Source organism: Oryctolagus cuniculus, chromosome 7, assembly GCF_964237555.1.
Source record: "Oryctolagus cuniculus chromosome 7, mOryCun1.1, whole genome shotgun sequence".
Taxonomy (NCBI): domain Eukaryota; kingdom Metazoa; phylum Chordata; class Mammalia; order Lagomorpha; family Leporidae; genus Oryctolagus; species Oryctolagus cuniculus.
Window position 1 is genome coordinate 138,967,562 of NC_091438.1, and position 23,781 is coordinate 138,991,342.

General features: G+C 56.9%; 1 protein-coding gene across 10 annotated transcripts in view; it reads left to right on the forward strand.

Moving 5' to 3' along the window:
* The window catches only part of CSMD2 (CUB and Sushi multiple domains 2), a 618,865-nt gene that overhangs the window by 499,135 nt on the left and 95,949 nt on the right, over positions 1-23,781 (forward strand). For all 10 annotated transcript variants that reach the window (XM_051832045.2, XM_051832046.2, XM_051832047.2 and 7 more), the window contains 11 exons: positions 143-346; positions 774-898; positions 1,754-1,850; positions 2,885-2,989; positions 7,384-7,502; positions 8,005-8,074; positions 9,462-9,578; positions 12,359-12,568; positions 15,608-15,796; positions 18,775-18,952; positions 20,535-20,680. In XM_051832045.2, coding sequence (XP_051688005.2) covers positions 143-346; positions 774-898; positions 1,754-1,850; positions 2,885-2,989; positions 7,384-7,502; positions 8,005-8,074; positions 9,462-9,578; positions 12,359-12,568; positions 15,608-15,796; positions 18,775-18,952; positions 20,535-20,680 — 1,560 coding nt within the window. The remainder of the gene's footprint in view (positions 1-142; positions 347-773; positions 899-1,753; positions 1,851-2,884; positions 2,990-7,383; positions 7,503-8,004; positions 8,075-9,461; positions 9,579-12,358; positions 12,569-15,607; positions 15,797-18,774; positions 18,953-20,534; positions 20,681-23,781) is intronic.

The following is a 23,781-nucleotide window of genomic DNA, read 5'->3' on the forward strand; positions in this document are numbered from 1 at the left end:
GCCCCGCCCCCTGCCCCAAGGGAAGTGCCCAGAGTCTCCCAGGCTCCCTGCAGACTGTCTTTGCTCCAGTCCCATCGTCTGCATCCCTGGGCCAGCTTCTAGAGGGATGCGGCCCACCCCTCAGTGCCCTTGTCCCCTGCAGCCGTGCCCCGGACCAGCGCCACGCAGTGCAGCTCTGTGCCGGAACCCCGCTACGGCAAGAGGCTGGGCAGTGACTTCTCCGTGGGCGCCGTCGTCCGCTTCGAATGCAATTCCGGTTATGCCCTGCAGGGGTCCCAAGAAATCGAGTGCCTCCCTGTGCCAGGGGCCTTGGCCCAGTGGAATGTCTCAGCACCCACGTGTGTGGGTGAGTACCGGGACAGCCAGGGCCAGGTGAGGGAAGGCAGTGAGTGGGGGCACTGACAGCCCCTTCTCCCTGGGGGAGGCGGCAGGCCCAGCAGATGCCTACAGGTGCATGGCAGCCCCTTGCCAGCTGTGTGGCATAGGCAGGCTGTCCCGTAGTCCTGAGGCTGGGTGTGAGAGCAGCAAGGAGGTGTAACTAGGGGGTATTGGGGCAGGCATGCCTGGGGCCTGGTCCCTGAAGCGGGGTATAGGGGGACCAGTCCTTGGTGGAAGCCAGAGCCAGAACAAAAAAGTGTTCCTGGGGACACGAAGAAGCAAACCAGCATGGAGAAGTCCCAGGCAGAGGCTGGGGGCCCTGAGGGAGGAGCCTGTGCGGGGAGCCCTGGGGTCCAGTGGGAGGAGCCTCTGACCATGGCTGCGTCCCCTCCCAGTGCCGTGCGGAGGCAACCTCACAGAGCGCAGGGGCACCATCCTGTCCCCCGGCTTCCCGGAGCCCTACCTCAACAGCCTCAACTGTGTGTGGAAGATCATGGTCCCTGAAGGTGCTGGCATCCAGGTAGGGGCACGCGGGCACCTCAGGCTGGCAGGTGCTAGGCTAGGCCCTGCCCCTGTGGCCCGCACACAGGGGCACGGGGAGGGGCCAGGCAGCTTGGGAAGCAGGACAAGTGGGCACTGGCTGGGCCGCTGGGAAGGCAGAGAGAAGACAGTAGCCTGCACCTGGGATAGGAAGTGGGAGGACTCAGATGTTCTCCAAATGGCTGAGGGCTTTTCCTTAGGACTGAAGAGGGTAGAGAGGGAGACCACAGATGAAGGCTTGAAGGAGAAGGAACAAAGTGCCCGGCACACCTGGGGTATCCCAGCCAGAGCCCAGATGCTGAATGGGAGGCATGACCAGCGCCCAGGGCCAAGGGCCAAGGGCCAAGCGAAGGGGGCGCCAACTTGGGGCAGAGGCTTGGAGGAGGGGCGGGAGCCTGCAGGCCAGCAGAGGCAGCAGGCTGGGGCTGGGGCTGTGGCTGCGGCTGGGGCTGCACTGGCCTGGCTGGGGGTGGGCGGCTAGCTCCATGCTGCAAGACATCTCCTGCAACCAAGTCAGGAAAGGGAGGAGCCCACAGAATGTTCCAGAGAGGAGGGGGAAGTTAGACCACAGTAATCCCAGTGCCTGAGTTTAGCCATTTATTTCACACCTGGACAGAGCGCTCCTCGGAGGTAGGGACTACATCTTACATTGTCTAAGAGGCATAGCTCAGTGTCAGGCCGGAGTGGCTGCAGAGTAAAATTAAACTCACAGTGGGGATGGAAGGGGGGGGAGGGAGGAGAAAAAAAGCAGAGGAGAAGAGGGGAGGGAGACAGGCAGAGAAAGGATGGTGACTCGGGCTGCATAACCCACACTTCAGTCCTTCTGCCTTCCCAGATCCAAGTCATCAGTTTTGTCACAGAGCAGAACTGGGACTCCCTGGAAGTGTTTGATGGTGCGGACAACACGGTCACCATGCTGGGGAGTTTCTCAGGTAAGGCGGGGCTTCCAGGGCCGTCAGAGGTGGATATGAGCATCCTTATTATGATCAAGATAGAACTCATGTATCATGAAACTTGCTGTTGTAACATACATATGCCATTGGTGGTTAGTACAGTCACAGGGTCCCACAAGTGTCACTGCTGTCTAATCCCAGGACATTTTGATCACCCCAAAAAAAACTAGGGACCCATTTGCACTCAGCTCCCATTCTCACCCCCCCACCCCCCACCCAGTCCTTGACAGCCACTCCTTTACCTTCTAGCCCCATGGGCTGGCCTGGCCTGGGCATTTGATGTGAAAGGACTCATACTTTATGTGGCCTTCTGTGTCTGCCTTCTTGCACTTGGCACGTGTTCAAGGTCGACCACCTTGTCAGGTGGACTAGCCCTTGTTTGGATGGGGACTCAGTATTTTGTTTATCCACTCAGTGTGTGGGCACATGGGTTGTTCCACTTTGGGCAGATTATGAACAATGCTGGCATGAACACTGAGAGGTTTTGTGGGGTGTACGCTGTCCGTTATCTTGGGTGTCCGCCTAGGAAGGGGTCGCTGAGTCCTGCAGTAGCTGTGTTTAGCTGTCTGGGGCATGGCCAGTCTGCTTTCCAAAGTGGGCACAGCTCTGTCTGTTCCAGTGGGGGCTTCCCACAGAGTGTGGGGCCCAGAATCCTATGTTACCAAGACATCAGAAGTGGGATCCATGCTCCCCCCAAGTAATCTGTCTGTCATGCTGACTTGCCCAGATGACTGGACGTGTCAGGGCCATTTTGACGATGCCTTGGCAGGGCCACCGAGGAACTCCCCACCTGCGGATCTGCAGCTATGGCCCTGCTCATCCTGCAGGAAGTGGTTTGGAGTCCACCTTCCCTGAAACCCAGCGCTCTAAGGGGTGCTAATTTACTGTTCAGTGTCTTCAACCATGGGGCCCCCCTGGGGGTCTCAGTGGGAGGACATCGGCAAAAGCAGTAGGACTTCAGGGTTGGGGGCTGTGGGGAGACTCAGCCTAAATGACCCTGGTTTCTTTGCCAGGGACAACCGTGCCTGCCCTTCTGAACAGCACCTCCAACCAGCTCTACCTTCACTTCTACTCCGACATCAGCGTATCTGCGGCCGGCTTCCACCTGGAGTACAAAAGTGAGAATCCAGAGTCTTGGCTGTGTGGGGGGGGATCTGGGTGGGTACCCACAGCTGCTGGGTAGCCCCTGGGGCTGCATACTCTCCACCCCACATAAGCCTTGCACAGACCTGCACAGCCAAGACGCATGGCAGAGCCGAGCTTTGCCAAGTGGAACCTGTGTGTTTCCTGTGTATCCCCATCGGCACAGGGCAGGAGGCTGGGTCACAGACCAGGGCCCCAGGACATATCCTGGGATGTAAGTAAGTGGCAGGGTTTTCGTCTTCCGGTTCTGGAGATGGGTCTCTAACCCCTGGCTCTGTGATGCAGTTGTCTTTGAAAGTGCTCACCCCCCACCCCAGAAACTTCATTCCCTGTCTACCAGATCGCTCCCTTCCAGACTCAAACCCTTACACCCCGGCCTCCAGCATCCTTACGAGGTCATGGTTAAAGCTCTCAGCAAGAAACGCATGGTGGGCGTGCCTCCTGAGGAGCAAAGAACGAGGTTCTTGGGGAGACTGCTGGAGTCCTGGGACCCCCCTCCCTACTGGGCATAGGAGAGAGTAGGTAGGCAGCAGCATCTGTGACACCTTCGTGCAGCAAACACAGAGCATTTGCAACCTGCCAGGTGCTATGCTGGTTTTTGCTAGGATTGGGTAAGATCAGGATGGTTGGTATCCCCGGAGCCCACTGGAGAGAGGCAGACACGTGGACAGGGCAGTGCAGGGTAGCGCGGAAGATGCTCTCGTGGATGTCTCTAGAAGACGGAGCTGCGGCTCTACGGAGCCAGGTGGAGAAGTGAATGTGGAGGAGAAACTTGGAGTGCCTGCGAGTGGCGAGCCCTAATAGGTCCCTATAGAACCAAGATGAATAAGACACGGTCCCTGCCTTCAAAAGCACACAGCGTAGGGAGAGAGGTGGATCTGCAAACGGGCACTTCAGTGAAGCCAGATATGCTAGGGAGGTACAGAGCTAAACCCGGCCAGGCAGGCCTTGTGGAAGGGGAAGGCCTGAGTCAGGCTTGCAAAGAGCAGTCAGAAACGCAGGAAGGCATGGGCATGTGGGACAACATGGCCTGTGCAGAGATAGCCCCAGGGGGTGGCTAGAAGCCTGGTGGGGTCAGCCCCAGATCCTACACAGGTGCCCACCTGGCTCACCCACGTAAGTGGACTTCATCTAGGTGGTTGGGCAAGGCTTACCTGGATCCTAGGATGCTCCTCTCTGAAAGAACTAAAAAACTTAGCTTGAAGCAAAGACCCAGAGGGGCGCTGGACAGGGCTGGGACCCCAGACCTTCCCCTCTGCAGACAGCCGAGGCGTCACTCACCTGGAGGAGGAGTAGCCAGGTTTCTTGAATAATTCACACTGTCCCTTTTACCCTCTTCTCTCTTCTCCCAAGTTGTGTGTCTTCGTCTAGTATTTTGAGTCTGTAAGTGGTCCCTGGAGTCACCTTTGTTCTTTCTTCTTCAGAGATTCACTTCTTCCCTAAATCACTCACTCACTGTGCTTCGTGCCCAGCAAAACGCCCCTGTCTGTGTGCACGGGAGCTGGCCGTTGTCTCAGGAGCAGACGCTGCTCATCGCTGTCCTCTCGTGCTGGGACCTGGGAGGGAAGACAGCCCCCATGGTCTTTGCAGACTGGAATTCCTGGGAGCCAGGCCCCTGCACTCGTAGTCTGTCTTGCAGCTAATCTGCCAAGGGGGTGAGGAAGATGAAGAATTAGCTGCTTCGGTAGAGGGCAGTGGCTTCGCAGAGTGCTGTAAAGTCACATCCACAGCCATGACTCACGCTTAATTTCCATTTAATTGAAATGGAAATGGAACAATATGCTTTCAAAAGTAATAAATTACATATGATAAAAAATCATTGTCCCTCTGTTGAAGCATGGCTTAAATAAAATCAGGCCGTGCGGTGTTAGAGAAATTGCAGTGGCCCTTCCGCCTCCCTCCTGCTTTGTTCTGGTTCTCTCTGCCCATCCCTCCCTTCCCAGTAAGAGGTCTCAAGTTCCGAAGCTGTGAGCAGCCCGTGGGGGCTGGGCCACATTCTTGAAGCATGGGGAGGGACAGGGAGAAAGAGACAGGAGGCCCCTCAGGACGAGGCCCTGCAAATGCACTCTGGTGATCTTTCTGTCCTTGGCCTTGGCCTTTGTCTCAGCTGCTGGGATATTAGGACATGGGCCCCCAGATGGCCTGCATTTCCAAGCTTCCCCTTCACATGCAGGTCGGGAACTGCCTGCACTGGGAAGGGTGATAGGGGGTTTTCTGGAGCGACTGCAATGCTCTGTAGTTTTGACAGGGGTTTGGGTGACACAGGTGCCAGCTTGTGTCAACACTCAGCACAGGTGCACGCTTCCAGTCATGACAGCGTAAACGCAGACAATTCGTGCGTTTCATTGTATGTAAGTTCCTCTCTGAAGAAACAGAAAGCCCAAGTAGTTATCAGAGCCTCCTGAATGGACGACCGCCCAGCTGCTGCATGGAAGAGGGGCTGGGGCTGGGAGCTGAGGCTCACGGGTCCTTCCTCACTCCTTTCCACAAGCACTCGGCTCCCTGCAGGTGCATGGGGTCCCAGGCAGCCTGGATCTCCGAAGGCAGCCACCCGGAGGGCAGAGTCTGAACTGACCCAGACTCCTTGGGCCATCCCCAAGTGCCTAGAGTGAGACCTGGCTACAGTTAGCTCCCTGCCCTCCTCTCCCTTCTGCTGTCCTTGCTCTGGGTGGGGAAGGCAGGGTACAGCCACACCTTGAGCCCTCCAGCCCTCGCCAAGTCCACTCCGACACACGGAGATTTACTTGGTGTCTTTTAAGGGCCTGCACCTGCAGATGCACTCCCTCGGGGCATGGGAGAAGCACAGAGGCTGCCCGTCAGGAGATGCCACACTTCTACCTGCTGCCTGGGAGTCAGCCAGGACAGGGTTCAAAGCAGGGCGAGGACGATCTCAGGAGAGGAGGCGAGAGCCACAGTGGACAGGGGCGAGCATGAGCTCATGTGGCCTCAGCCCTTGTCCTCCTGTTGGGGAGAGCTGGGATCAAATTGGGTGTGGTCTGAATCTTGGCTCTGTGGCTTACGTAGTTCTCAGGCCAGTTAGTTCTCAGGCCAGTCCTCCCCTATGGTATGGAGTGACATGGCCCGCGGTGAGGGGAGGAGGGGACGTGTGGCCCCACAGGCCCCGTCCTGCTCATGGGACGTGCCGGGCATGTGCTGTGCCCGTGTGGAAGGCCTGAGTAGAAAGGAGGAGGAGGAGGAGGAGGAGGAGGAAGGCCGAGGAAATCGTGTGCAATGCTGGGTGTATAAGGAGAGCGGGGTCAGCACCGTTTGAAGTGCAAAAATCAAGAAGTAGGAGCCCACGGAGGTGAGGCTGGAAGGGCCCCTGCTAGGGTCGTGAAGGCTCTGGACGAGCAGGGTGGACTCCCTGTGATGGCCGAGTGGTGGCCTAGGGAGTGCTCTGGCGCAGGGGGACAGGCTCAGCAGGCCCAGCTGCCAGTGAGGGTGGGGTGGTTGGAGCAGCCCGGGGGCTGGGTAGGGAATGAGAGGGGGCAGTGCTGATCGTGGGAGGCAGAGCTCAAGGAGCCACTGGCTGCTCCCTGACCGGAGCTGGCCTGACCTTGAAAACACAGCAGGAGAAATTTGGCAAACTGCCTCGGGACCACTTGCACTGGCCTGTGGGCTCAGCCTGAGCCCCTGAGCATCGCTGAGGCACATCTGGGAGAGGTGCCCTCCTCCTGCCTCTCCCCCTGTGTCTTCACTCTTGGGATCTGTCCGCAGGGTGCAGGAGAGGGAGGGTGCTGGGAGGGGCTCACGGAGACAGTGCTGAGGTGTTTGGCCTGGGGCTGGGGTGCCTCCTGGCCCCGAGCTCAGCAGGTGGACCGGTCAGCCAGAGGCCCCTGGAGGACGCCTTCCTGCCCCAGGGATCTCGAGTCTGCAGAGCCTCGGTGCTGTCTGTGTGTGTGTGCATTAGTCCTTTCCTTCTTTACTATAATGGAGTGCCCGGGGCAGGCTGCTCACAAAGAAAAAGTCGTATGTTGTTCACAGTTTGGAAGGTTCAAGGGCATGACGCTAGCATCAGCCCAGCTCTAGTAAGGGTCCTCCTGGCTGTGTCATGTCAAGGTGACGCCAAGGGTGGAAGTGAGAGGGGCAGGGCAGGCTCAGGGTTTTAGAAGAGTGACAGGAGAAACACCTTCATCTCTTTCCAGGGCACACCCCCAGCTGACCCAGGACCTCTCACTAGGCTCCGCCTCCCAGTGCCACCACCCTGGAGCCCACGGTCCCAACACACGGACCCCTGGGGGACAAACACAGCCAACCGTAGCAGTGTTGTGCCATGGGCAGCCCCAGCCCCGGGGCCGGGAGCTTCTCCCCACTGCCTCGGCCTCGGGGCATTGCCATTCTCCCTTCACTCTCTCTCTGCCTTGTCTAGCCGTGGGCCTGAGCAGCTGTCCAGAACCCGCTGTGCCCAGTAACGGGGTGAAGAGCGGCGAGCGCTACCTGGTGAATGACGTGGTCTCTTTCCAGTGCGAGCCGGGCTATGCCCTCCAGGTACCTCCCCCTCCAGATACCCCCAGGGCAGGAAGCAGGTGTCCCCTGGGATGCAGTTGGCCAGCCTTGCACCAGCAAATCCTCAAAGACCAGGGAACAGACCCCAGCCTTCCAGGGACCCACCATCCCCTCCTGGAGCTATTCATGCAAAAGAGAAACTTGGCTGGCCTCGAAGAGTTGGCAGAAGCCCACCTCAGAAGGGCTCCTGCAGAGTTGGATGTGATTGGACCCTAGGAAAATTTAATTTTCTTTGAAGGTCATGAGGGAATTTCGTAATTAAAGAAATCTCACAAGGAAACCTTCAGTAATGAGAATTCCTTGGTAATGGTTGTGAGTGATTGTCCTGCCCAGCCCTCTCCCTCTGCTTTAGCTCCCAGTGTGTCCGGGTGCCTTTGTGTCTCTTGTTCCTCAACACGAAGTCCCGAGCAAGGCCCTGGTCCAGGCTGTATGTGGGGTTGTGCCGGTGGGCAGCTTAGCTCAGCCCTGTTCCTGACGCCCCTAGGGCCACGCGCACATCTCCTGCATGCCGGGGACCGTTCGGCGCTGGAACTACCCTCCTCCGCTCTGCATTGGTAAGACAGCCCGGACCCGCATCCACTCAAACCCACGCCCCCAGGACTTTGAGCTCAGTAGCCTATTGTGGAGTTCAAGTCCAAGTCGATCTGTTGCAAGTCAGTCCTTGGAGACCCCTGTTTTTGTTATCACTCAAGGCTGTCGTGACTTGGAGACCTCTGCCCACAGGCTTGCCCAGTGGAAAACATCCTAGTGACTGTTCTGGTTCCAGATAATGCCCAGGTCCCAAGTGGGGTTACCAGGGACTTGGGGCTTCTGACTTTCTGTGAGACTGAAAAGATGCAGCAGCAACAGTGAAAGGCTGAGGGTTCTGGGTGAACTTGGCTTGGCTTTGTGTCCTAGCCTTGCTGAGCAGTGATGATGACATCAGTGGAAACAGGAGAAGACTGGGCGTCCACTCCAGAAGCTTCTGGTCAGGTCAGGCAAGGAGGAAGCGAGCATTGACTGAGTGTCTATTGCGTGCAAGGCTTGGTGCTCCTGCTTCCTCCCCGTGGCTCTGTGGAGGAGGAATCGGCATCCTCTATATACAAGTAGGAAGTTGAAGGTGTTCAGGGGTGGAAAAGAAAGTGGCAGAGTCACGAAAGGAAACCCAGGTGCTCAGATGCCCAGCAGGTAGGAAAGAGCCCCTCAGAGCAGGCCTGGGGTGGGAAGCGAAGTGATCTCCCCAGGGGCCAGGGCTCGGTCCTCTGCAGAGCAGGGCAGCAAGGTGACTGGGCTCCCCGCGGTGTCCTGTAGAGGCCCTGCCAAGCCATCGCATCGACAGTGGCTGCTGTCTGTTGAGGTTTGCTGGGTGTGGCAGCCCTGTCGCAAGTAACATGCAGTGCTTTCCTAGACGCACACACACAGACAGAAAGAGCCCCCATCTGCCGGTTCACTGCCCAGAGGTTGGCAAAGGCCAGGACTGAGCCAAGCCAAAGCCAGGAACCTGAAGCTCAATCCAGGTCTCCTGCATGGGTAGCAGGGGCTCAGCGACTTGAGCCGACATGCAGTAGGCGTGCAACGCCCACCACCTCCTTCTTTCACTGTTTGTCTCCATCTTGGAAGAGTGGCTCAGGCAGTGAGGCGAGGGAGACCTGAGGGACTGTGTGCCAAGTGCTAGGACCTGGAGCAGCCCCACCCCGCTTTTCCTGCAGGTCCTGGGGGCAGGGACTCGCGAGGGCCATCGTCAAGCCCGAGAGCCCCGCTCCCGGATCTGTGGTCTCCTAGCGCCCTTCCCTGAATGCACTCACTCAGCTTGATCTGGGTGGGCAAAGGTTTTGCAGGGTGAGCCCTCTGGATTCTGCAACAGCTTTGTGACTCAGGAAAGTCAAAACTCGCTGCTGTAAGGGAGCCTCGGACGACCGGCACGGCCCGGTCCTAACCCTCGGTCTCGCCTCCTTGTCACAGCGCAGTGTGGGGGAGCAGTGGAGGAGATGGAGGGGGTCATCCTGAGCCCTGGCTTCCCAGGCAACTACCCCAGTAACATGGACTGCTCTTGGAAGATCGCACTGCCCGTGGGCTTTGGTAAGTCTCAGCCTGCTCGGGGAGATGGGCGCTCATGCCACGCCCCAGGCTGCAGCAGCTGTGTACTGCTGTCCGCACCGTAACCCCGGCCAAGTCTGCAGGGATTCTCCTCTGTGTCCTCGCCCACTGCCCCCTGTGCCATCGTGAGACTCCGTGGAGAACTGCAGATGAAAGTATGGGGGAGGAGAGAAATCTTAGGGACTTCTGTTATTATCCCTCGAGCAGGGAACTAAAATCCAAGAATGTGGAATGAGGAGTTACTCAGGGATGGTTAAAAAAGAAAAGAAATAATAATCTATGTTACAGAGACCAAACCTCAAGTTTTGCTTTGAACTCCCCATCCGATTTATCATCCTAATTAAATTGAGCCAAGGTCAATATGAAATTGAGTTTGCATTCTTCATGCACACATTCCAGCTGGCTGGAGATGGAGAGGTGGTTTTGAAGGGGGCAGGAAGGAAAGGGAGGAAGTGTGCCAGGCACGGGGGATGGTCCAGTAGGGAGGGCACTGAGCCGGTACAAAATCTGATGGCTGGCGATGCACGTATTCCCTGGGAATGTAATGCAACCCCAGACATATCTGTTTGGAGGAGTAAAGGCTTTGCACTGGCATGGATCCAAAGGGCTGCACATGGAGACCACCCTGCCCATACCATGGAGCTTCTGCATGGGCCCTGGTCTCCCAGCCCGCATCCCAGGAGGCTGAGGCATGAAGAGGGCCCCTTTTGTCCTTTGCTCTACAGTGTGGAGTGGGAGTGTGTTTTCAGGTTCCAGAATGGAGAAGCAGCCTGACTGGGCTTCTCTAAATCTGGTTGGCAGGGCAGTGAAGGTTGGGGTCTTAACGACCAGGTCCCATCTGCCAAAGGACACCGGGCACACCGTGATGACAGCTTTGGCAGCCCTGGGAGACTCCAGATCCTGAGACACTGAAAAAGGGGGTGTCTGGGAGACCCTGTAGACCTGCATGCAGGCTGGGGGCAGTGGAGCCTCCAATGATGGAGGGCGAGGAGAAGGCCGTATCTTGAGGCCAGTGAGTTCAGAAGGGAGGGCTGCTCTGGGTAAGCCGTTGTGTTCAGCCACCAGCGCGCTGCATCTGTAAGTCCTGGGGCCTTAAGCAAGCTCTGGGGAAGGCACTACTGTGGGCTCCAGTCGCAGCTGCCAGAATCCCTTGACTTCAAGCGAGTGTTGGACCACTCACCAGGCCTAGAATTATAGCCCCTGGTTTCCTTGTGTAAAGGGCCCCTGCACTTACAAGCTGCTGCCACTAGGTGGAGGTCGCAGGCCAGTCCTTTTCACACATTTCACAAATTCAGCCTTCAGTAGCCTCTTGGATGGCCCTCAGGGCCGCAGGGATCCTAGTGTGGGGATGGAAAGCACAGGCTCCGTGGGTGATAGGTTGTAAAGAGGCTCACTGCAAAACTACCTGCCATCTGTAACAGGGTCTGCTAAGAGCGACTTGTACCATCAGACACTCACAAGATGGAGTTAAAACGAATGAGTGCTAGTTTTTGTATATTAATACAGTGCCACGCATGTACGTGTTTAAAACCCAGAAACCCCAGTACATATTTCAGAATCTACACCCAGGAGCTGGAAGGATGCTTTCCAGACTCATGCAAGGGATAGTGTCTGTGGAGGGACGCAGTGGGGTGGGACAGGGCAGGAGACAGAGGGTCGTCAGCCTTGTACAGCAGGTACAACAGAGACTGGTACAGACTGTGGGTAATTTTGCAGTGATCTTCACACCTATCACGCACGCAGCCTGCGCTTTCCAGCCCCACACTGGGATCCGTACTTAATCAGAGACCAAAAAAAAAAAAAAAAAAGCCCACGCATGTGTTCATTCTGAACCAGATAGAAAGCAACAGATGAGCACATTTTAAGCATGACAGTTCCCCTGCGTGGGCACCCTGTGGATCCTCAGCGACCTCATGCTGGTCCCCGGCGTTGGAGAGTCCTCCCGTGGAGGCGGTCCCTCCTGATCTCATTCACACACTCCGAAGCCTCGCACGGCCTGAAGGCCTGGCAGGGGCCTGGGAGCTGCTGTGAGCAAGCAGGTGAAGATTTTTTTCTAGGTTTTTGCATAAACATCCTAGTAGTATTCCGTATGTTACTTTGCAGCCAATTTTCACAATTAATGTATTATAGGTATCTTCCCATGCTCAGTAAATGGATCTCTTGAATAACGTGTTCCACGTAGTCTAATTTAGAAAAATCTCATCAGTAAACACAGTATAATATTCCCACCTCCAAAGAGTACATTCATTTGTACTTTAAGGGTCTAATTGGATCCATGTAAGCTGTCAGGTTGCTAAGTCTAGATTAACCCACTGAGACCCTGGGAGCACCTGCCTGGGACTTGGAAGGGAGTAGTTGGGGTAATGCATGTGCTGCTAAGCCTTATGCTTCTGGGTTGCCTTAAGCAGCCTAGAAAATGTGACTGTTGGATGTATGTCTTCTGCCCTGGGGTGGGTGTTATTTTTAAGTAAAAAGTTTATTTAGGTGAAACTATCTTTCTACTGATATTAGATGAAGTCTAATCAGAGCAGGCGTTAACCCTGAGCTTTGTTCTCAAAACACAATGCACTCGGGGCAGAGTCTCTGAAATGACCAGTGGCTTTCCTTTCGAATGAATAATGGACTCTCCAGTCGTGCCTGAAGACAGGATCCAGAGCGGGGAGTGAGGAGCGGGGATGCAGGCTGTGGCGGGAGAGGCCAGGCCAGGCGGCGGAGCGGGGCTGGGCTGCTCTGGGCACTGGCTGCCTTTGTCTTGCTCCCAGGAGCTCACATCCAGTTCCTGAACTTCTCCACCGAGCCCAACCACGACTTCATCGAAATCCGCAATGGCCCGTACGAGACCAGCCGGATGATGGGCCGGTTCAGCGGCAGCGAGCTGCCCAGCGCGCTGCTCTCCACGTCCCACGAGACCACGGTGTACTTCCACAGCGACCACTCCCAGAACCGGCCGGGGTTCAAGCTGGAGTACCAGGGTAAGGACGGACGTGCTGCGGGCTCCTTCCCAGCCCGCCTTCACGTGGGCAGGGGAGGTGGCAGGGAGGGGGCGGCAGGCCCCATGGTGGCTGCATGCCATGCCCTTGACCGCTTGTGCTCCCTGCAGCCTCTTCCAGAGGGGCAGCCTCCAGGGCTCCACCCCGCGGCCAGCAGCTGTCCCCGGGCAAGCGGCCGGCCCGCCCTTCTCGCCACCTGTGCCATCAACCACTCCCCCCAGGTCCAGTGGTGGAATCTGTCCCTCTGGGTCCTCCCGTGGCAGCGTCAGGGGCTCTGTGAGAGTCTTGGGTGAGGCTCAGCCACCCTCACTGTGACTCTGCCTTGCCTGAGGGGAAACCCTTACAGGCCACTCCCCTCCCCCAACCCGGCCTCCACGTCCTCGTCTCCCTTGATGCACCCCTGGTGCTGCTGACTGATGAGCCCTCTGTGCTAAGCCCTTCCCAGATTGTCCCACTGCCTCTCCGTCTTGTTTGTAGACATCTTTTCTGATACTAAACACGTCCTTGTTAAAAAGGAGAGCACTGCAGATGGGTTCTGAGTGCATCGTGAGTCGGCTCGGGCTGTCGTAGCAGAACTCCACGGGCTGGGGAGCTGACAGCTGTGCTTCTCCCCACCCTGGGAGCTGGGAAACCTGCGGTCAGGCAGGGTCCTTGCGGGGGGAGCAGCGCTTGGTTCACAGGTGGCCCCTTCTTGCTGTGTCCTCTCTGACGGAAGGAGTAGAGCAGCTCTCTCTGGCCTTTATTGTTATTATTATTATTATTATTAATTTGAAAGAGAGCGAGACAGAGGCAAAGAGAGAACTCCTGTCCACTGGCTCACTCCCTAAATGCCCCCACCAGCTGAGCCTGCACCAGGCTGAAGCCAGGAGCTCTGTGTGGGGTTCGCACATGGGTGGCAGGGACCCAGGCACCTGAGCCATCACTGCGGCTCCCAGGGTGCACATGAGCAGGAAACGGCTCAGAAGCAGCGCCTGGACGCAAACCCAGGCACCCAGGATGGAACATGGGTGCCCCAAGTGGTGGCCCAGCCACTTCCCCCAGCGCCCACACCCAGGCCTCTTGTTTAAGGAAGCCAGTGCCACCCACCCCTCAAGGGCCCCTCCTCTAGACACCTCCATGTGAACGAGGAGGCCGCAGTTACAGATTCTGATGGGACAGAAATGTTCAGGCCATAGTGACGTCACGGGAAGACAGAAGCCTGTGCGGAGATGCCGAATTCCAATGATGCAATATTTATTTTATTTGAAAGAGTTACAAAGAGGCAGAGAGGAGAGAGTGAGAAAGAGAGAGAGACAGACAGAGAGAGAGAGAGAGAGAGAGAGGTCTTCTATCCACTGGTTCACCCCCCAGCTGGCCACAACAGCCAGAGGTATGCCAATCCAAAGCCAGGAGCCTCTTCTGGGTCTCCCACGCGGGTGCAGGGGCCCAAGCACTTGAGCCATCTTCCACTGCTTTCCCAGGCCATAGCAGAGAGCTGGACCAGAAGTAGAGCAGCCGAGTCTCACAATGGTGCCCATATGGGATGCCGGCACTGCAGGCAGCAACTTTACCTGCTACACCACAGCGCCGGCCCCCCCACAGTGTTTTAAAGTGTGCACTGTGTTTGAAATCCTCTCCATGCCCACCACAGCGTCTCCCTGCAGTACAAACCCACCTCATCCCCGCAGGAGTCTCCCTTTGGGAAAGTTAAGGAGCCGCTGTCCTCAGGGTCATTTCTGTCCCCATAGGCCCCGCCTTTCCCTTGGAACCCAGGCACCACCATCACTGATGTCACTGACACTGTCCCCTCTCTCTCAAAAGCCTGGCCCCTCTCCTTAAGGCCACACCTGGCTGTGGCAGGGGTCTGCCCGTGCCGCTGTGTACCACCCTGGGGCCACATGTTCCTGGGGAGGCGTCCTTTAAAGGCCCAGGCCGTCCTGTTGCAGACATTCCTTGAGCAACAGGCTCCCTGCTTCCACTGGGGTGCCCACCACCCACAGCCCTAACCCCCAACAGAGCATGGCTCCCCTCGGGCCCTGTTCTTCAACACACCCAGCCAGCTGGGTGACTTCAGAGTGACACCTGCCGGGTTCTTGCCATACAGCCTGCCCTGGGCCACAGCGAGTGGAAGCAGCCCAGCTGCCTAGAGATGCGATCGTGTCTTTTAGTGGTGTCACTGCCTCTGATAGAGGCATCCCCTGCTGGGGGCCGCCATGTGGTCTCAGCTACATCCATGGAGAACCCTTACAGTGGGAGTGTCCCAGCTCCTTCTGCTGCTGGTGTTCTGTGCCCGATGCCTGCCGTGAAGGCTGCTCCTTGTCCTGTGGGCCCCGCTCTGCAGCTCCGTTGGTGGCATCCCCAATAGGGGTGGCCTCGGCCATTTCACATCCTGGCGTCTCCTTTTGAGTCAGGGCTGCACATTCTCATGGTAACAGATCTCGGGCTCCTCCGAGAGGCTGGCTGGAATGACAGGTGCACACCCCTGGTGGCCCAGCCGCCCCCTCTGACAACTGTCTCCTTGTCCCAGGTTCCCCTGCTTTCCTCCCTGAGAGCTTCTGAGTTCTCAGAGTCCGAAAGCCCTGTTCGCCCCACTGCTGCCTTTGCCTGTGGCCTTGGCCCTTGTTGTAAAGGTTAAATGCAGTGACCAACACGGAAGCCCCCAGGCCACTGCCTGGCCCCAGGAACTGCTCCGGAAACAGCAGTGGAATCTCGGTGGCTTCCCGAAGCGGAGCCTCCTTTCCCCGTGGAAATGCCGATGGTGGGGCACCTCAACGGAGCCCTCCCCATGAGCAGCTGCCGTGCCAAGAGCTGTGCAAGTGTTGCCCTGCGTATCCCCACAATAACCACTTTATAAGTAAGGAAACGGGGCACAGCAGTTGAATGACTCAGCCAGCGTCCACAGCTTTTAGTAAATGACCAAGGTCCTCCCGAGTCCAAGTCTCAGTGCTTCCCCACTGTGCCAAGTCTCCGCAGCTCCTGCGTTCTGGCTGCAGGAAGATACTGGGGGAGGATGAAGTCACATTTTCTCCTGTACTCTCCTAGCCTATGAGCTTCAGGAGTGTCCAGACCCAGAGCCCTTCGCCAATGGCATCGTGAGGGGAGCCGGCTACAATGTGGGACAGTCCGTGACCTTCGAGTGCCTCCCGGGATATCAGCTGATGGGCCACCCCGTCCTCACGTGTCAGCATGGCACCAACCGGAACTGGGACCATCCCCTGCCCAGGTGTGAAGGTATGTCCCTCGCTCACCCTTGGCCACTCTCCCTGGGTGGTCACACCGTGTACCTGCCTGCTCCGGGGGTTCTCCAGTAGGTCCCATTCTCACGTGAGGGTAACCCAGGCTGGCCGAGGAGGGCGTCCTGGTGACAGAGCACTGGGCCAGCACCGGCAAAGACCTAGAGGGGGTGTAAGCTGGGGGCCCACTGAGGCAGCCCTTGGGAAGACCCGCCTGGACAGGCTAGATGTCCCCAGTTGGAAGGGAAGGCTCTATGTGAGAGTGAAGGAGGCGAGTGCTGTGCTGAGTCCTGGGGAGGTTGAGAGAATCCTGGCACCTTCCCAAGGGAAGAGGAGAACGTAGCCTTTTCCTAACAACTTTCTTGCTCCTCTGGTCACTGTCCTGTGTCCTGCATGGGTCTGGAGCCAGCTGGTGGATTCCAGGGAGCTGTTGGCACTCTCTTGAGTTTTCTTCCTTAACCAGAACCTAGATGGAAGATGACACGGGGTCATGCCGCCTCTGCCCCGACCTGCACACCCCAGCCCCGTAGGCCCAGTGTTTTCCTAGAGGGGAGGCTGGGCAGGGCCAATACCCCAAAAGAGAGAGCTCAACCCTGGAATCAGATCACGGGCCTCCCCCTGCACATCCCTGAACGCCCTGAACAACTGGGACCTCGCTGACGGCTCCCTCACCCTGGGGAGCGCTCAGCAGGAACTCTACGTGGGAAGGAAGCTCTGCATGCAGCTCTGGTTCTGGTGCTGGTGCCGGTACTAGAGGTGAAACGTCCGCTGAGTTCCGGACTGCCAGAACCACCCTGTGCTTGCGCAGTGGATCGCTCCCGAGTTGCTGGTGGGTGGCGTGTCACGCCCTTCTCGCTCCTTGCGTGCCGTCTTCCGACACAGCTGTGAGAGAAGGGAGCAGTCTGCCCTCTTCCTTCTAGAGGCTTCTTCCCCTGGTTTCCTTGACACCAAAGTTGCTTCTCTAACCACCGTTCCGCCTCTGCCACCTCTTGTGGTCATCTCATCCTTTGCCCCTTAAATGTTGTTCTGGACTTTATTCCCTTCTCTTCTTTGCTCTCACCCACTTCCACGTCCCCCAGATGCCATCTCGAGCTACAGTCCCTGGGCTGAGACTCCCCCTGCGTGAGGGGACTGCAGAAAGTTCAAAGTGCACGCAGTCAAGGGACCTTCTAAACGTTCTCAGAAAATACATCTCATGGAACACTGGGCGTGCCTCTCAGAATCTCTTTCCACCGACGTCAGCTTACCTTTCAATGCCACTTTCCATGAACTTTTCCAAGTGCCCTCGTCCGTGCAACGCTTCCTAAATACTTCCACTCCCTTCAGAGGCGTCTAGCGTCCCCGCATATTCAGAACGGACCTTCTCATCCTGGCCTCCACTAAGCTGAAATGCCTGCCTAGTGATGAGGACTCCGGCCGCTCGCCCCTTCGTTTGCTCACTCCCACAATCACCAAGTGCTGCCTCTGCATCCTAAGTGTCTGGCGAGCGCATCCGCTTCTTTCTCTCCACTGCCTCTACCTGAACCCAGGCCACCAAGGGTCTGACTTATCTCTGCTGGCTTCTTCCGTGGGCCAGCTTCACCCAACCCAGTCTTAGGTTCCTCAGTGCTGGCTTCTCAATGCAGGGAGAGCAAGCCTTCAAAACCGCCGGTGTGGACTCCATTCCCCCACTCAGAGGTCAGCCTGGGCAGCTCCTTACTGCTTGGGGTAAATTCTAGAACCTGGGGCAGCACACTGTGGGTCTCAGGACCTGGTGCCTGCCCACCTCTCGTCTCCGCTCTCACGGAGCCTGTTCCCTACCTGAGCTGAGATGCCCTCCATTTCCCCAGTACACTGGGGTATCCTGCCTCTGGTTCTTGGCACCTGCTGCTCCTTCCTCTTATAAAAACCCACTCTGCCACCTTGCCACTTAGCCCTTGTCATCCCTCGGGGCTGCATCTAGATGTGAGTGCTCCCAGGGACCCTTCCCTATGCTCACACACAGAGGAGAACCCCTCCAGAAGCCCTGGGACATTACACACCCATGACCTGCCTCACCTTGCCTTTGCCTACTGCTGGGTGCATGGCTGGGTGGCAGTGAGCCTCCTGCTCCCCCCATCCCTCCAGGCCGTGACTGGCCCCATGTGGGTACTCGGCACGTGTGTGTGTGTGTGTGTGTGTGTGTGGGTCCATGGCACCACTCTCAGGAACCCTGTCCTCTGCACTTTGCATGGAGGCAGCTGGGGTTCTTTCTGCCCAGTCCCATCTGCCCACCCTGGGTGTCTGCTTCACGCCCCGTCAGCCAAAGGCACTCCTGACTCTGGACCAGGGAACTTGGGGGTTTTCTTGCCCAGCATCCCTGGTTATCCTCTCCCTGGTGACTGTGTCCCAACACTATGGGGCATTCAAGGCCTCTTCATCCCCCCGCCTAAAGCTCCATCAGAGTGAGCCCCAAAGTGGGTGTTGCTTTGGGAGAACAGGAAGATAAGGAGAGGCGGCCATGTCTATGTGGCAGGTGCAGGGCTGGGTGTCCTGCACTCGTCCCTCGCCTCACAGCCACCACGGTCCTCTCGGGCCCATTTTCCAGGCGAGGAAACAGAAACTCAGACTGAAGCACTTGTGGGCGTCCTCGGGTGAATAGACGGCTCTGCTCTAATTTGGCCCTGACTCTCACCTCTCAGAAGCCTCAGCTCGAAGTCAAATCCACCCAGGAAAGAGCAGATCAAAGAGCAATTTTCCTTTCCCAAATCGCTTCCTGACCTCTGCTTGTTCCCATCCTGGAAGGCAGAGGGGAAAGCTTGAGCCGGGTGCTTCCTGCTTAGGTCTCTTCCGTGCCAGAGAGAGAGGGAGGTGGAGGGAGGGGCAGGCCCACAGGGCACCTGACAGGTGGGGTCTCCCCGCCTCCCCAGCAGGGTGCTTTGTGCTGGGAGCTGGGATTTCGTGGGAAAGTCCAGTGCGTTCTGGGTGCTCAACGAATGCTGTGCTGTCCCTCCACAGTTCCCTGCGGCGGGAACGTCACCTCCTTCAACGGCACTGTGTACTCCCCGGGGTACCCCCAGCCATACGCCAGCTCCCAGGACTGCATCTGGCTGATCACCGTGCCCATCGGTCATGGCGTCCGCCTCAACCTCAGCCTGCTGCAGACTGAGCCTTCCGGAGACTTCATCACCGTCTGGTAAGGCCAGGTGCCACGCGGCCAGCCCCTGCGAGAGGAGCATCTCGGGAGCTGTAAGCCGGGCTGCCCCTCCAAGCCAGAGCAGAACAGTTTCCGAGGGGGGCAGCCCCTGGCTCCAAACAAACATTAGCCACTGGGACTCCTCACGGGGAGGGGCAGGGGAGGAGCGGCTCCCAGCTGGGCCACCTGCTGGGGCCAGGGAAAGCCCAGTGGGTGTATGGATGGAGCGGGCATGGGTACTTCTCTCAGCGTCTCCCCATGGTGCCTGTGCCCAGGAGAAGCTGCCCGGAATGATGGGGGCGGATTTGATGGAACCTGGGGAAGGCCCATTGGTCATCTCATGCTGATGCAGCCTTGCCCGGCACAAGTCCCGTTCACTATGCAGAGGCTCTCTAAGTGCGCCGCCCAGCGTGGCAGCCACGAGCCACAGGCAGCGATGGCGCACTTCGCTGTAAATGGAGTGACTCACGAGCTTATGGTTAAGCTTTACTTAAGTTTAATTCCCATGTGACTGGTGGAGACTAAACTGGCCAGCCCACTGAGCAACAGTGATGTATCATGTGAGTTAACTTTATAGTGAGGATATGAAATATTGGCTGATAAGTGCAACTTCTTAGGTTTTTTCAAACTGCTAGATCTTTGGACATACATATAATTTTTTTATTAAGATTTATTTATTTATTTGAAAGGCAGAGTTAGAGAGAGAGGGAGGGAGAGGTGGAGAGAGAGAGAGAGAGAGAGAGAGATCTTCCATCCACTGGTTCACTCCCCAGATGGCTGAAGCATCCGGAGCTGGGCTAGACTGAAGCCAGGAGCCAGGAGCTTCTTCTGGGTGCAGAGTCCCAAGCACTTGGGGCATCTTCCGCTGCTTTCCCAGGTGCATTAGCAGGGAGATGAATTGGAAGTGGAGCAGCTGGGACTCAACTGGTGCACATACGGGATGCTGGCATTGCAGGCGGCAGTTTTACCCACTACACCACGGCACTGGCCCCTACAGATGTAATTTTTAAATGTGTTTGTGTGGAAGTGACTGCCACTAAGGAATTATCAGGGGATAGTGGGGTTCTCCCCTAGAAATTCCTAGGGCTGAGTAACTGTAACGGGACTGCCCTGAGTTGATTTCTAGCTTGGATTCCAAGCAATGGCTGCAGATGGTTGGGAGGCACTCAAAGAGGTTCCAGGAAGCAGGTCATTTGCTCAGAAAGGCACCGGGGGTTTATATTGGGGGACAAGGAAATGGGGCTGCTGTGGAGAGCAGCAGAAGGGTCTCACAGCCATTCATGGCCCTGCCCTACCACTGCCTCAGACCACAGGCACCTGCGGCCCTGCCCACTGGCACCTGCCTTGTCCCAGGAGCCCCCTGGGAGGCAGGGCTGCTGGAGACCAGGTGAACAGGAATCAACCTTAGGTTCTCCAATTCTGCCAACTCTGCTGGGAAACTGAGTCAGGAGAGTTTGTAGAAAGGTGTTTGGAAATAGCATTGGGTGCAAAAGGAGTCGAGCTCTGTCGCAAGGCCACCGATGGATGGGGCGGGGGCTGGGCACAAGCAGCAACGTGCCACTACCTTCTGTCCTCCACATAGGGATGGGCCACAGCAGACAGCGCCCCAGCTTGGAGTCTTCACCAGGACCTTGGCCAAGAAAATGATGCACAGCTCATCCAACCAGGTCCTGCTCAAGTTCCGCCATGAAGCGGCCACGGGCGGGATCTTCGCCATCGCCTTCTCGGGTCAGTATGGGCACCCGGCCTGGAGGGAAGGGCTCGACCCTCAAGTGGAGCCTAGGCAGGACTCCTGGCTCCACCTCCCACAGGCTGTGTGACTTGGAGGCTCTCAGAGCCACCGTGTGTCCCAGAGTTAGGAGAAGAGAATGTGTGGGTCCATGTGAGCCCTCCCCACACAGGGCTCTAATAGTGCAAGCTCCCCTCAAGCTCCCTTCCTCCTCACGCAACTGGGGCCGGGGGGCACAGGAGGCTGACTCTTGGTGCCAAGCCCTGGCTTTCCTGGATCCAGGCTGTGCTGCCTACCTCCCTGTGTCCCAGCTTGTCCCTGCGCACCTTCCAGAGGGCTGTCCAGGGCCTTTGCTGACCTCACAAGGAGAGAGTTTTTTTGGTTTTGGGTCTTTGCACAAGTGAAGGTGTGGTGATTTCCAGAAGGAAGAGCATGAACTACTCATGGTGGGTTTGCCTTTGTTGGAAGCCTGTCTGCTTCTTAGAGTCCAGAGTTCTGGACCGGGACATTTCCCTGTTTTTTATCATAGCAGATCGTATAGGAGGTTCTCTGCAGGAGTGTGCCCGTCCATGGGGTGACGTACGTGCTTTGCAGTGGACAGAGCCTTGTGTATATTTGGTGTGGCCATCAAGAAAGCTGGATTATTTTCCAGCCTCCACCGCAGCCCAGGCCTGTATGACTTTGTGTGACCTTCTCCCACTCGAGCCCCTTGGCTCTTCATCTGTGGGGTGAAAGGCTTGGAGTTTTCAACCTCTCAGAGTACAGTGAGTTAGTGAGGTGCAAATCGTCACCTCCATTTCACAGAGGAGGAAAGCGGGGCAGAGGAAGGTTCCAGAAGGTGACCTGAATGGTTGTGGATAGAATTAGGAAGCGCGCTCCACCCTCTCCGTTCTGCAGTGGCTGCTCTGGTGTGACCTACAGTGTTAGTACCTTTTGCATGCATCTGTTGGAACTCGAATGCATTCAGCCCTAAGCCCATGGAAGAGGTAGCAATACCACAACACAGGAAGAGAGGATCAACAATGTGAAGACCATAGGCGGGTCTGGCCGCCACTCCCAGGAGCTGTGGCCCAGGGCAAGTGCAGCATGGAGCTGGAACCCGGCCTCAGCTTCCCTGCCCCTCCTCCTGGGCACCCCCGTCACCCTCATGATGGAACCTGGGCTTTGGAACAATTCCTTTTGGCTTCCTGTGACTTTCCTGCAGAGTGGACAGGTGGATTCAGACCTTGACTCTGCCACACGTGAGCTCCTGCCTTTAAGTCTTTCCTTTCATGTTTCTGAGTCTCAGTTTCATTATCTACATATCTGTGTTTTTAAGTATTTTTTTACTTTATTTGAAATTCAGAAGGAGAGACGGCAGACAATAGACAGAGACTAAGCTCTTGGCCTCTAGTTCTCTCCTGAAATGCCCACAATGTGGCCCAGGAACCAGGAACTCCGTCTGGGTCTCCACTGTTAGTGGCAGGGACCCAAGCACTTGGGCCCTCACCTGCTGCCTCCCAGGGTGCACATTAGCAGGAAGCTGGAGTCAGGAGCAGAGCTGAGACTTGATGCAAGCACTCCATACAATGCGGGGTGTGGCTGCCCCAAGCGGCATCTTTACCACCAGCCCAAACTCCCACCCCAGGGTCAGTGTTTAACCTCACACAGTTACGTAAATAACGCATGGGCACCCTTAGCTTCAGGCACAGAGTGTAAAAGGCACTAAGTAAATGACAGCTTCAGCAGCCACCACCATCACAAATAGTATTCTGCTGATGCAGCGACAGGCTCAGTGTGAAGTTGCCTTGGTGCTAGCCAGTGTTCTTCTTCCCGCACCTGAGCCCTCACCTATGCCGGGACCTGGTCAAGGAGGCTCCACACAGCTGTGGCCATCCTTGTCCACACTCCCCTACGTAAGTGTCTCCATCAGACCAGCCTGTCTCTGGACATGACCTGGGCACAGTGCCCCTTCTGCCTCTCCAGTAGGTGTGAGGCCTTTGCTATGGCCTGAAAGTGCGTGTCCTCCCCCACCCAAAAAAAACCCATGTGTTAAATTTTTGACCCCCATGATGCTAGTGTTAGGAGGTGGGGCCCTGGCAGGGTGGCAGATGGGACTAGTGCTCTTCCAAAAGAGAACCAGGAAGCTAACTCAATGTGACAAGACAGCTGTCCGTGAACCTGACCCGAATTGGCTAACGCTCAGTTTTTGGACTTGACTTCACAGCCCCCAGAATTGTGGAAGTACACTCGATTGTCCGTGGGTCACCTGGTGTCTGGAAAGCTTTTATAGCAACCCTAAGAGATGAAGCCCTTAAGTGGCAGCTCAAGCCATAGTCCAACAGCTCAGTGGCTGAGGGAGCAGGCAAGGGCCTGGGGCAAGAAAGAAGCTACTACTGTGCCCAGGCCAGGCCAGCAGGCTCCACAGGGAGAGGCCGATGAGAGGCCAAGAGAAGCCCATCCCGTGGCTCAGTTGTGGAATGTCTCATGCATATAGAAAGCTCAGGTCACATGGATGTTAATGGAAGGGACACCCTCACCAAGCCCAGTGTTAAGACCACCTGGGCCTGGAAGCTCTTGTCCCTTCCTCCCCTGCCCCAGAGCTAACCAGGAAATGGAGCTCTGATTATCACTCGCTACTTATGTTTCTAATTTTATGCCACGTCTGTCTCATGACACACATGCTCTTCATGTTTCATGTCATTCCCGTCCTGTGACCTGACTTCATCACCCAGAGTTAGGTTTTGAAACTTCTGCTGATACCTGTCACCATCCCGGGTTCATTTGTCGAGGCTGTGTCGTATTCCATGGCGCAGAAACACAGCAGGTTATCCTGTCTGCTGTCACTGAGCACTCAGTTAGCGAGGTCCACACGGTACGGACGTGGTTGTAGGTCCCTCCCGGTGAGCGTGCATGGGAGCCTGACTAGCTCCAGGCCTGTGCAGAACTGTGAGGCCCTGCCCGTCCACGCAGTCGGGTCTCTGGGAAATGCCCAGTCTGTCTGACGACAGTGGACACTCTTTCCAGAACCTGAGGACGAGCTCTCGGCGCTCGACATCCTTGCAACCACAGGGTCTTATTGAACATCCGGCGGATTGACGAAACCGCCTTCCACTGTGTG